Source organism: Pogona vitticeps, chromosome 1, assembly GCF_051106095.1.
Source record: "Pogona vitticeps strain Pit_001003342236 chromosome 1, PviZW2.1, whole genome shotgun sequence".
In the NCBI taxonomy this organism is placed as follows: Eukaryota; Metazoa; Chordata; class Lepidosauria; order Squamata; family Agamidae; genus Pogona; species Pogona vitticeps.
Genome location: NC_135783.1, coordinates 116,625,041 through 116,638,821, shown reverse-complemented (window position 1 = coordinate 116,638,821; position 13,781 = coordinate 116,625,041). Strand labels below are relative to the sequence as shown.

The 13,781-nt window shown below is 40.0% G+C and overlaps 2 protein-coding genes across 4 annotated transcripts in view; both read left to right on the top strand.

Moving 5' to 3' along the window:
- The window catches only part of FAM135A (family with sequence similarity 135 member A), a 73,118-nt gene extending 70,138 nt beyond the window's left edge, over positions 1–2,980 (top strand). For all 3 annotated transcript variants that reach the window (XM_020785840.3, XM_020785841.3, XM_020785839.3), the window contains one exon: positions 1,141–2,980. In XM_020785840.3, the coding sequence (XP_020641499.3) occupies positions 1,141–1,346 (206 nt within the window). In that variant the 3' untranslated portion in view covers positions 1,347–2,980. The remainder of the gene's footprint in view (positions 1–1,140) is intronic.
- A 2,046-nt stretch (positions 2,981–5,026) lies between these two features.
- Positions 5,027–12,107, top strand: SDHAF4 (succinate dehydrogenase complex assembly factor 4). The gene is made up of 3 exons (XM_020785858.3): positions 5,027–6,951; positions 9,395–9,547; positions 11,251–12,107. The coding sequence occupies exons 1-3, from the start codon at positions 6,501–6,503 to the stop codon at positions 11,358–11,360; spliced, it is 714 nt and encodes a 237-aa protein (XP_020641517.3). The 5' UTR covers positions 5,027–6,500; the 3' UTR covers positions 11,361–12,107.
- Positions 12,108–13,781: the final 1,674 nt, after the last annotated feature.

Below are 13,781 nucleotides of genomic sequence, written 5' to 3'. Positions count from 1 at the left end.
ATACTACCAGACATCTCTGTCATCCATAGGTTGAATATTTTAGTATTCATGGGTTACAGTGATATGAGATCAGTCCTCTGTCATCTTGACCCTCCCCTCTAGGGTGAGTTGGCAGTTTGCACTATAGTGAGGGTATAGCACGACACTCATCAGCATTCTCAAAGGTTATGTCGGTTTAGGGACTGAACCACACAGCAGATAAGCTGGTAGAGAATCAGAACTAGGAACTAGTAATTTGCTGCAGGAAAGGGGGAGGGGGGAGTCCCCATGTCTAGGAACCCATTTCTGTCTCTCCTGAAAATTGATTTACAGACTAGGCCAGCCTGTGCTTCTTGCCCCTTGTTGGCCTTGCTTTTCAGGCTGATTCTTGCCACTTGCCCCAAAATAATCCACAGGGGTGGCTCATGGCACCTCAGTGCCCCATGACATAGATGTACATAGAAGAAATCAATTTTCTAGCCCCCAAACCCTGTTCAATATGACAAAACAGAACTTTTCCTTATTTTTCTTGTAAAGGAAAACGCTAAGGGCTGTTATTTTATTTTATTGACACATATGGTCCCTAGGCAAAAATGCAATTATATACTGGAATGGCCTAAGCTTTTAGTTCAACCCTTGCCTGCTTGTCTTTGTCAGACTGCTTCTGGTTATGCCCATTTGAACTTTGTTGTATTTAGGACTAAAAATTAAGAATTAAGCAAAATGATACAGTGGTGCCTTGCTAGAGGATGATAATCCGTTCCACTGAAATAGCTGTTTAGCGAAATCATTGTCTAGCGAAAAGCATTTCCCCATTGGAATGCATTGAAACCTGTTTAAGGTGTTCCAATGGGGAAGAATCGTCGTTGTCTAGCGAAGATCGGCCATAGGAAAGCCGCTTTGCGAACTGCCAATGGTTAGAATAATAGCAAATAAGGTTACTTTGACATTTTCTTAGCATCTGATTGGTCATAGTGGGAACAGAATCCTGGATTTGGATGGGACTTTAACCTGAATGAGCACAACTGTGTTTTTCCCCCTCTATGCTACAATGCTTTAAAATTGTTACTCCCTTGTCATTTCCTTTAAGGTGTTTGATGGAAAGGAAAGATACAAGGGTTTAATTGTATGAATAATGCTATTTCCTTTTTTAATATACAGGACCAATATATGCTGAAATGATTCAGAATCTGCTTCTGCCTGTTCTTCAAAACAAGGAATGTTGTTTAGTTCGTTATAATGTGCATTGTGCATTGCCAAACACAGCTGATTCTCTCATCGGAAGAGCTGCACACATTGCTGTTCTGGATTCGGACATATTTTTGGAAAAGTTTTTCCTGGTTGCAGGCCTCAAATATTTCCAGTAGGAAGAAAAACATCATAACTGACTTGGCTATTACCTCATTAACAGATGATTCAAATAATGTGTGATATTAAAACTGTAGCTGCCGCTGTATTTTAAGAGATATTTATACTTTTTTATATGGAAGGTAATTTATATCATCCATGTGAAGAGCTTTTTTAACATCAGTTTTACTTTCTAGGTAATGTGGCTGTGCAATATTTTTTTAAAATGTTTGTTTTTACTTTTTTCTATTTTTCTTATTTTGGGTACCTAATTATTTCAGAACTGAGATTCAAGCACAGTTATGTACAGTTGGTAGGTCTGTTTGGCTCTTAGACTACAGAAGGTCATGTTATGTGATGAATTTTAACAAGTCTAAGAAGGTATTAAATTTAATAGTTCTATTTAGTATTGTAGAAAGCTGAACTGGAAGAAAACTGCTGCTAAAATAATTACAATAATAGTAGGTCTGTTCAAGACCATTCTTTTGAATCACCTATTATATCACTACATTCTGTTTTCTATAGAATCATTACTGAACATGCTATGCCTGTGGATACATTTTCCTACTGATCTCAATAGCATGTTGGTTTACATTTTCATCTTTATTACTGGAACTTTAGTTTTCATAAGCAAGCAGCAATTAAGGATTTTTGAATGTTCAAATGTGAGCTGCCTTCGAATGGAGTTTTGCTAAGTTTAATAAAATTGCTCTTATTATTGGTTCAATTCTTCAGTGAACCTTTTACATGGGACTTCCTTGTATGTACATTTTTAAAAAGCAAGTTATAAATTACTGCAATACTTTTATGAATATAGATTTTTAAATACTACATTTTATTGAACAAGAGACTATTGTAAATAGAAGTCAGTTGCATCTTGAAATTGAACAAAATGGGAAACTTTACTGATACTGATAAATGTTTTTATTATACAGGAATGGTTAAAGGTCTATTGAATTCTTATTGGTGCTGAACAGCGTTAGGTTCAATATTGAACCCTTTTACTTGCTTCAAAAAGTAATGCACTGGAAGTTGAAAAGGAGGTCTTGTGCATTTACTAACTGTAATGATGAGATATTTTCAGATAATATAAATTTGTATATCTAGTGCATGTTTAATTTTTAGCGTTGTGTTACTGCATCTTGCATTAATAAATGGAAAAAGCTTCTAACATACTGAGAGAAAGCAATGTTTTGCTTTTTTTGGTGTGTTGAGGAGTATAGTTTCAGAATATGGAAGGTTACTGTTTGGATATTTATTCTTAGAATTTTATTGCAAGTGTGTTAATATCATTCAGTTCAGTACTTTCGGAATGAATCTGTTCAAACTTCTGTTGCTCTAACATATGGTATTTGTTTTTCATTCTGTACATAGACTTAAAATCATTTGCAGCACTTTACTGAATTTTACTAAGGATGATGTATTAATAGACATTGCTGCTTGTTCATTTATTTCACCTAGTGTACAGCAACCCAATCTATGCATATTTCCTCAAAAGTAAGCCCCCACCAAATTAAGGAGTTAAGTTATTGTGCCTAGGGTGCAACGTTGTTCTATTACTAGTTGCAGTGCCTATGTGTACTTATGTATAGTGATTCACCAAAAAAATGTGGTTCCTTGTATATGTATTAAAAGAACAGTTCTAAGATTGCAATATTTTTCCCATTGTTTGCCCCCAAGATGTAGGGTACAAACAGTTCTCATTTTGAAAGCAGGCAAAAAGGAATCAGACTTAGGCTTAGGTAACACCACGAGGAAAGCACTGATGCAAACAGCAGAGAGCACATGGATGTGGGCATGAATTTTCAGTACAGTGGTGCCTCGCTTAACGATTGCCTCGTTTAGCGATGAATTCGCATAACGATGTTTTTTTAGAAAATAATATGCACCATATAACGATGTTTCCTATGGGCAATTTTCACTTAGCTAAGTTTGGGACCATGCTTCGCATAACGAATGCGATTTTAGGTCCCCTGCTTCACTTAACGATGTTTCTTTTTTCAATTAAAAAAGTGTCTTAGAAGGGTCAAAAACGGTTCTAAATGCTTGGATTCGTTAGAGGACCCCCTAAGTCATGTGCAATCCTGATTTGGCTTTGATCTGACTTTTCGTTAATTTATGGTGAATTTTTTTTTTCGGCCCATAGGAACCAATGGACCTGTCAAAATCTGACAGCTTCATGCTTTCCTATGGGGGAGAAAACAATTCACCATAAATTAACGAAAGTTCAGATCAAAGCTAAATCAGGTTTGCACACGACTTAGGGGGTCCTCTAACGCACCCAAGCATTTAGAACAGTTGCTGAGTCTTCATTAATTTTTTGTGAATTTTTTCTTCCCCCATAGGAAATAATGGAGCTGTCAGATTTTGACAGCTGTCAAAAGTTGGGGGAAAAAATTCACCATAAATTAACGAAAAGTCAGATCAAAGCCAAATTAACTTTTGCATCAGTTTTAGAGGGTGCAGAAGCTAATCCAAGCATTTAAAACCATTTTGACCCTTTTATGACACACTTAATTTTGCAAAAATTGACTTCGCAAAGCCATTGAAATGTATTGAGTCAGCTTCAATACATTCCAATGGAGGAAACATTGTATAACAATGTTTCCTATGGGTTTTTTCGCTTAAGGACGGCAATCCGTGCCTATTGGAACGGATTAACCGGTTTCCAATGCATTCCTATGGAAAATGGTGTTTCGCATAACGATGTTTCACATGTTTTTTTTTAACCAATTAAAATCGTTATGCGAGGCACCACTGTATTTCCCTTCAATTGCTTTTAGGTAAACATTCACCATTCTGCTGGTAGTTGTAGTAGAAGTTTCTTTCCCTCCCTTTCTCCACCACATAACAACCAGCTCCAGAGGGTTTCTTAGCCCTCCAAGAGCTGGTTTTGAGGCTTAGGAGGCACCTACCCATCTGAAGGCTGCTCATCTCCACCCAGTGCCACAGGATCTTGTCCTCCTTCCAGCAGAATGCCACTGTTGGATACTACTTTTCCTACTATAGTAGAATAGTTTGTATCATAGTTCACTTAAAACTATGAGTAGACTATACTATATTCCGAAATCTATTACTGGATTGTGAACCTGAAGTATGTATGGTGGTGGCTGCTGTTTAAACTTGTGAACAGGGACTTCTCTTCGTTCACCCAAGGCAAACAGCCAATGTTCCTTTTTACACTGCTACTTACTGTAACTCTACCAAAACTGAGAGCTTATTTCATAGTCCCCTTTTAAAAATATGTTTTTGGTAAAACACAGCTTTGTTTACTTTGCAAATACTACATGAACCATGTGTCATCGCATTGACCAGCTATATATGGGGTTATAGTATCTTATGGTGTTATGTATAAAACACTAACCAGGGTTTATAACTCAAAAATAATTTTATTAAACACATGCACAAATGAATAAGTTAAACAGGTAAAGGCAAAAATGTAGAAATGTTACTCTTCTACATGCAGCCATAAGCCCTTACTTTTCTTCTTTACTTTCTGTTCCTTATACATACTTTATGTAACTAACTAGATGACACTTGTACTAACAAGACAACACCTTTATCCACAACTTCCTCAAAACAGAGGGCACTCATTCTCACTACCAGCTCATTCTTCCCCAATTCTTAACTCTCTCACACACCCTTATATACAAATGGAACCTTTCCAGGCAGGAACTACACAATCCAATCAGCCTACACACCTGTACACAAAGCAGTTATACTCCTGCACATACAATACAAATTTGCCAGTCATTTTCATATTTATTTCTTACCTCCATTTGAAATTTTCGTGCTAGTCAAAGTTCTTTGGGTAGTGTATTGTCATTAAAAATAAAGCAGAAGCAGAAATTGGCATCTCTGCTAAATTTTGAGAATATCAACACCTAGTATATTCAAACTGATTGCCTCAGATGATATACATGGAATAACATAAGCCTACCCTGCTCCCAAAGGAATAAGTAAGAAAAAAATGTTATCTCCCTATACTCAGTATGCTCTGGTAGCAGTGTCCTACACTGGCATGTTAAGCTAGTACTTTGTGTTTCCTGTCTCCATTGCAAATTTACTTAATGGCACAAGAGAGGCTACTATATCCAGCAGAGAAGGGTAGACTTATTTGGCTCCTACAACACATCTTATGGGCTTATATAAAATAAGCTTTTGTGTTGTTGCATTTCACTTAAACAGCTAATGATTAGTTTCAAACTTCGCTGCTCACAGCCACACTTTCATACAAGTCTAGACTGGTTAGGCCTAAAACCAATTTGTAGTCTGAGTCAGCCTAGATCCATGGAATCAGCTGCTCAGTGGTAAGGCTCAGGTGAATCCTATTATTGATCTACAGTATTGGCTACTTTTAGCTGGTGCTGCTAACTGGATGTAGGTCAAATGGCTTTACTACTTTTTCACTTCATGTTGTAATCTGAACCTTATTTCTTCATCCCTGACTGTTGTATGGTTTCCTTTTAAATCTTTTTAAAACTTCCCATGTCTGCTTTCCACCACTGAATGTTTAGAATACTCTGATACCCAATTTTAACTATTCCTTTAATTCTAGCAACCAGGCTTGGTTCCTCTTGTACCATTATTGAGACAGAAGCCTGGCTCTCAAAAATATTGTTTGAGGCACTGGGTTGAATCTACAGAATGGTCGCAGGCCCACTGGCCTGAAAAATTTCTTCTCGGTTGGGAAATCCGATGAGCTGAGATGGTTATGGCTGGGGGGCCAGGGAGGCAGGAAAATCACCATCGGTCCTGGTTGAATGCTGCGTTTGCCCCTGCTAACTTCTGCTGTAGAAGCATCGTGCTTTTTGTCCCACCATTCTGCTTCCACGGTTTCTATGGCTGTTAATAGTGATTTATAAACGCGTGTGACTGTACACTACGCGTGTAATGCAGAATACTCACGCGGTCCCCATTCTTTGGTCCCGTGTATACTTACAGTCACTAATATCTGCGGTTATTCTTGAATTTGGTAGACTTCTCCTTATGTGTAATATTCCTAAGGCTGGGCGCGTAACTGGAAAAGTAGAACTGCTTCAAATTAAAGTGACACGAGTGTTTCTCAGTAACCACGGAGCGCAATACCGACGGGGAAAAAATGGATAAAAGCAACACCATGCACAACACGGTTCTAAACGCGCGGCAACCGACTTCTTTCAGAGCTAGATAAAATGAGTAGAAACACGCTCGACTGGATTTGTCGTCGGCCCTTCCAGCAGGACCGAAGACTCCGCTTCTGGTGCAACTCGTGCTGTTCTTCTCCTTCTCCCTCTTTGCTCAAGGCCCTCCTTCTCTTCCTCCTCCATCGCCAGGGAACCCGCGGGATGCCAACGTGTTTTCTTACAGCCACGGCTAATCAGAGTTGGGGAAAAGATTGGGGCCGGGCGTATCCCGAAGGCGTTCAAAGACCACCCGCCACAGAAGCAAAGCGCCCGGGCTCAGCCCCGACGGTGACGAGGGCCCAGGGGCGGCGCCTTATTGGGAACAGCCCGGCCTTCCTGGCCCGCCTCCGAGCTGAGGGAGCGAAGGGGGGAGGCTCGCTCGCTCGTTCCGGCCCGGCCATGGCTTGGAGGCCGCCGCTCGCCTTGGCTCGCCTTTTAGCCCCCACGGCGGGACAAACCAGTAAGCGAGCGCCAACGGGTGAAGGGGGGGTGACGGAGGGCGGGAGAGCTGCGCAGCCGCCTCGGCCTCGGCCCCTCGGAGCTGAAAGCCGGCGCGAAGTGGGTCACCTCGGACCCGACTTCCTTCCTTATGGGCTGGATTGAGGGAGCCCCCGGGTCTGGCTGCTTGAAACGCCAACCATTCCCGGACGGGCTGGGGCGGCGCTGCCGCGAGGCACCCGCTGCCCAGGCGTCCTCGCCAACCCCGTGCGCCGGACGCTTTTGTCCTTCTTGCGCCCTCGGCGGTCGCCTCTCCGAGGCGCGGGAAAGGGCGGCGGTGGCGGCCGCCGGATGCGCTGACTCTGGGCTTTGCAGCTGCTGCCTCCCCGCCCCTCCACGCCTTGAGCGGGACGAGGAGGAGGAGGCTGTGCCCGGACGGGGTGCAAGGGAGATGGGAAAGGTTGGCGAGAGGCGCCCACCCAGGCCGCGGCGGCGGCGGCTCTCGGTAACAACAGCGCGGCCAAGCCTCCCCTTTCGCTTTGCGTAACAAGAATGGCGGGGCGGGCCTGAAGAAAGCCTGGAGGGGAGGGAACTTTCGATTTCACTTGCTCTTTCACTTTCTCCTAGTCCTTTTTACTCCCCCTCCCCTTTCCAGTGCAATCCTGTATACGTGTACACTTCGAGGTAAATGCCACCTGGCTGAGTGGGGTTTACTCCGGAGCCAGAAGCTCCCCTGGCAGCCCTCTCCCCCTCTCTAGGTCTGTTTCCGCAACAACCAGTCTAAATCGGTGGCTTCTCCAACAGCTGAAGGGAACGAGGGCTTTGCAATTAGGTCTGTAAAACATGGGAGCTGGACAGAAAAATAGAGAATCATGTTTTGTTGACAGGATTTGTTCAGAAACAAACTACTGACAGGGCGGGAATGTGCTGAGAAGCACACCCTCCCTTAAATCTCAGTCTTGCTCAAAAAGAAAAAAAAGGGAAGCGATTGTTTTCGAATACGTTTTCCTGGGGAAGATGGGAACACTCGTAGAGTTTAGTGTGTAACTGCATGCTTAGTTGAAATGGTTGTTGTATGTAACCACATTTTAAATCCAGTTCCTTTAAGTGTATTTAAAAGCGACATGTAGTAGTTATCCATTAATATTACAAGGGAGAGCATTCTGCTCATCCTCAGAAGTGCATTTGATCTTTATTTTACTATTGGGAAGAGAGGAATAAAGGGCAGAGTCGTACAGGAGAAAGCACACTTGGAGCAAACAATCAGCTTCTTTCTGTTTCCTCTGCCTTGATCTTTCTTTTCCCAAATCTTTCTCTGTCCCACATACGCACCAGATAGAAGAGTCCTTGTCCTCATCTGTGAAATGTTGGAGATTATGCACTTTTTTTGATAGTGTTTCAACTCCCCCCAATTCCGTTCCCTTTCATCTTCCCTTCCTAACACAAATGTGTTTGACTCTTGAGGATCTTCAGCCATTATTCATCTACTTACCTCTGTATTTGCAGCCATTTTCCCTTCGCCCTAAAATTTCCAATCCTTAACACCGGCTATTGAACCCAGGAGGGATGATTACTATAATAAAAATTTCAGTCCCTAAGTAATAATTGCTAATAATTTTCAAAAAAAGAGTATGGTTGTTACGGTACCAATGTCGAGTTCTTAATGTCCTCCCAGTAACTGGACATTTGGTTTTAATTTTACTTCTAAACCATAAACTGAACAAAAATGCATTGTTACTCTACTGGGAAATGACAGGGCTGAAAATGCTCTGCAGCTATTGGTCTCATTATGACCCAAACTGCTGATTTTGAATGTAGTAAGTGACAGTTGCTTATTCTAAATTGATTAGTAACTGATAAAAGGTCTCATTAGGACTGGGTTTCACTTCAGTTCTCATCTTTAGTTAAAATCTCTTTAAGTAGTTAGGATGTGAGAGACCACTAAAACCTTAAAGATCTGTTGCCAGCTGGAATAAATTGGACTAGAGGAGGCCAATTATTAACTTAATATGCTCATAGTTAATGGAATAAATAGTAATAATTACATGCTGCTGGATATACAGTGGCCCTTTTCAAGGTCTAAGCATGTTCTTAATTTCCCTCAAGTTAATGTTTCAACCCTGAAAAGGGCCACTATGAATAGAAATTTCCTGCAGTTTCTGTAAATCTCTTTTGAAATGCTTCTGTTTGCAGGTGAGAAGGAAATTTCTTGGTAGAGACCTTTATTAATGAATGTATGCCTGCTGTTGACCAACATGCTCATGACTGTCTAGATTAACATAGCACACATTTATGTGTGTATGTTATGTGATATCATTTTAGGCTTCAGGCTTCCCTGTATGCATCTCAATTTATACTGGACATTTGGTATAGTACTTCATTTTTAAGTGATATTAAACATATTAGAAATGTACACATTCTGTGAACAAATTTGCAATTGATCAATCTATGTTTGTACACAACAGGGTCAGTTTTACTGCATAGCTCTTTGGGAAGTGCTAACTTTAGCTCAAAAGGAAATGTGGAACCTACCAAACAACCACTTAGGAAACCAAAATTGCCAGTAGGTCGTTTTGATGAATCAGAAGAATCCAACACAGAGAAGGAGCCACTAGAAAGTAAGTGTGGGTAGGTAAAAAATAAATTTTACTCAGATGTATCCAGTTCTACAACTGTCTTGAATCGGGTAGTAATAGCAACTGCCCAAAGCATGAAAATGCTCAGTGGGCTACATTTACACCTTTCAGCTGTTAACAATATCCCTATTCAGTCATTACAGGCACTCTTCACTTAACAACCTACCTGTTTAACAACTGCTAGCATTTACAACCCTTGTAAATCTGTGCTTGCATCTTTGCCAGGCCCCTTCTCAACAGCACATGATTTATTACACTTTATACATTATTATTGCTCCTTGCTTATCAACCTGCTCACTTAACGCCCTAGTCTAGTCCCAGGAACAGAACTTGGTCGTTAAGTGAGGAGTGCCTGTACCTAACTGTGTGAAGTCCACAGGCATTGATGAAAGCACACTAGCCCTGCCTCCTCTTTTGTCCCTTTCAACATGTGAAATCAGCCATCTGAAGAATGTGAGCTGGTTTTGGCTCACAGGGAGAGCCTCGTCAGAAAGACCATCCTTCCACTCTCCCCACACTGACTTTCTCATGTTGACAGCCATGATGAGAGGGTGGAGCTAGCATACTTCCTCAACACAAGTGCACTACATGCCCTTAGATGAACAGAGCTACAGCCTTCTGATCCTCAAGCATTTATAAATACATTCTTAAAGATCGTTTCCTTTGTTTTCTGTGGCTGTGTGAGGGATCTGAGGCATTGTGTACTCAGATGGTCTATGCACTAATTTTACTGGGCTTTCTGGATTCATTATAGATGAGTCTCAGTTTGTTAATGCTAAAATCCAGGAACATATCTTTGATTTTTTGCAGTATTGCGTTCTTTCCGCCACCTCCACCTGTCCTCAGTAAATTGAATTCTTGCCTCAGGATCATTACCTGTTCTATTATAAACAGATACTGTCTCAGAATCATTAACTGTTTACAGCTTTCAGCAGCTTCTCTTCAGATGTCTAAATAGGTGTTTAGTTGTTGGGTGTTATGAGCATATGGCTATATAATCATATCTTTGGATGGCAGTTGATTAGAGCAGGGGTGGAGACCATTTCTAATTAGGTTTATGCCATTGCATGAAGGTGAAACACACATTTATATAAATATGCAGCCATCACATGCTTTTGTTAGAGAACTTCCATTTATAGTCAGCAAAAGTTATGCTCCCTGGATTCCTAATAGCCTCTTCTGCCAGGAGAGCAAAAAGAGAAGTTTGATTTCTGGTTCAAAAACTTTCATTTGCAATGGATCTTCTGTACCCTGTGCAGTATAACATGCTTCCCATTTATGTCAAATAGGGTAAATTTAAAAAGCTAGAGGTGACTTAAGTGATGCTCTTCTCAGGCTGGTTACATCATTGTCTCAGCTTGGCTGCAAAAATGTACACTAAACTGTTTCAGGTGGGTAGAAATATGTTGGAGCGTTATTAATAATAGCTTATTACTCAGTACACCAAACAGATCACTCCAGCACAACTCCATGTAGTATCACTAGTTTTAAACTGTGTACTGATCATATCTCTTTGGTTCACTGTACCTTTGGGTGGAGTTAGTTCCACTGGTAAAACTGGAAAAACTCTGTAAATCACTGATCTGGTTTACTTAGTGACACCCCTTGCCTGAAGTGCCATCATAAGAAAAAGGTCTTCAAAGCTTTCTATCCTGTTTATTAGCATTTTTCTGTCCTTTATTTAGAATTTCCAGATGACATCAATCCTGTTACAAAAGAGAAAGGTGGACCCAAAGGCCCTGAACCAACTCGTTATGGAGATTGGGAACGGAAAGGACGCTGTATAGATTTCTAAATGACTCTAGATTGTAAACATGACAGAAAGTTGGATGAAGGTGAAACTTATGAAGAACTATGACACAGATGAGGCCAACTTCCATTTCACTTTTATGTAGAATTACACATCACATTTTTAATGACAATTGAGAGGGATGTTTTCTGTGGATAAATTACATGTTCGGGTGCATGTGTTTGTCCCTTTTTTGACCCATGTCCCTGATAGAGACAGAAATGGGGGGGGGGGGGAGAGAGAGATTTTGATTAAAGATGCAGTCTTAAACAGGAGGATGTCCTGTTTATCCAAGCTGAATTTAGCTTTCGGGCAAGAATTGTAAGATGGATTTCATGTGACCAAATTCTTTCATTGATGCAGACTGCATAGTAAATTTAAGGAAAAGCTGTTAAATATAGAGTAATGAATGAGTCATTGCTCTGCCTTGTGTTTAGGTTTCTCTAACATTTTATAAAAGCACACAGCCTTTTCTACTTAAATGCAAAACATTGTTTAGGCATGTGATGGAGGAAATGGCAGCTGTCTGTCAGACATACTGAAGCTGCCACATACTATAAGCTATATATAATTATTTGAACCAAACACAATGAATACTGCATAATTGTAGTCCTTGAGAAAACAGTTCTACTATATATCTTCATTTTTCTGTCTAGGTTTGTCTCTATGTTTTCTGTGATTCTTTCGCTTTGGAAATATTTCTTTATTGTTGCCCATTACTGAATAAATTATTTATCTACTCATTCGGAAAAAGATCTGATTTATGCTGTCACTGTCTTTGGCTAAGGAATGACTCTACTCTAAATAGAAATCTCGTAGGAAAAATCAGAAGAGCTGGGTTCATATTGCGGATCTGTATCCCATAGTGTGAAAAAAGCAATATGAATTTTAGTAGACATATACAGGAATGTGCACAGCAAAAACCTATGCTTCTGGGGAGTGGTTTCTTTTCACTTTCGCCTCTTTTATGCCAGTTCTTTCATTTAGCTCAAAAGGGCCTAATTGTTTGGGGTTATTTGATTTCCTTTTACCCAATTCATGACACTCACCTGTAGAACCACCTAAAAAGCAAAGGCAAGACAACAGAGAGCTATTCCAAAGGCAGACGACAACACAACCAACCATAACCACTACCAAGTGAAACAGCAGGCAGCAGCAAAAATTATTCTTAAAGAAATGCAAAAAAAATCTCCCCCCCCCCCCAGTACTCTTCTTCAGTTCCCACTAAGGCTATCAAAAATGTCCCAAACTCAGGATGCAGCCTGAAGACAGATTAAACTGGCATATAACTGGTCTCTTCCAGAAACTGTTGGATCTGAAAAGCGACTATATGCTCTAGTACCTTGCCCAAGAATAAAATTTCGAAAACTGGATGGTAATAATCCAAAAATTCTACCATGATATATACCTTCATTAGATTAAATAAACACACTAACTTAATAACCTTAAAAATAAACAGGAGAAGTCCCACATCTGTGGAAAAACAGCAGACTAAAACACATATGCACAGCCACTTCTTGTGATTCAACAAAGAGTGAAAGAAAGGTTAACTGAAGGGGGAAACACACACAAAAAAGGAACTTGTGCTTCTATTTTATTAACATGAATCATTTGTCTTTAAGAGTCTCAAAAATCAACAAAAGAACATGAAAAAGAAACTAAAAGGCTCTTTCATGTGTGTGTTTTTCATTTGTGTTTAACAAGGAAATTCAATCCCTAGAAGTATATATGAAAAACAATCTCACAACAAACAGTTTAGAGTTTGTCAAGAGATGCAGGGATTATTCTTATCTTTGGACTACTCAGAATTGTCTTTCATCTTATTAAAACTTAAAATTTCTGATAATGAAAAAAAAACTGAGTGGGAGTCCTTTACAATGGTATTCTAATATCTGGAGAATTCTGGGTTTTTCATCTTACCATTTATGAATGTGCTGAGCTGTCCTCATAACTTATGTCACAAAGTATTAGGATTTAGGTATATTGTCATGTATCAAGTATCTGAAACAAGTAGCACTTGTTTCACAGCACTACTGTACGTTCTTAGATTTCTGTGGGGTTTTTTAATGGACTGATAAACTGGTGCAGACTAAAAGGTCTTATTATCATTTCTCTGTGGAAACTAGTAATTGGGGAAGAAGTAGGAGAAGCTGAGTTTTGTCTCATTGTGATGAAGTGCAAATTGAGGTGCAAGAAAATCACATAAAGTATTTTGCACCTCCGTAACCTTATTTTCTACAGCCATAAAAACCATAAGTGGTTATGCTGCTTAAACGAGAAGGAAATTTTTGATTGTTAAGAGCTACCTTTTGAAGATATATATCTTAGGATATAAGTTGTATTCCTTTTATTCTTAATGGCAGATTGCAATAAATAACATTGGATAATACTGAAACTATTTGTCAGTATTTGAAATGATAATACATT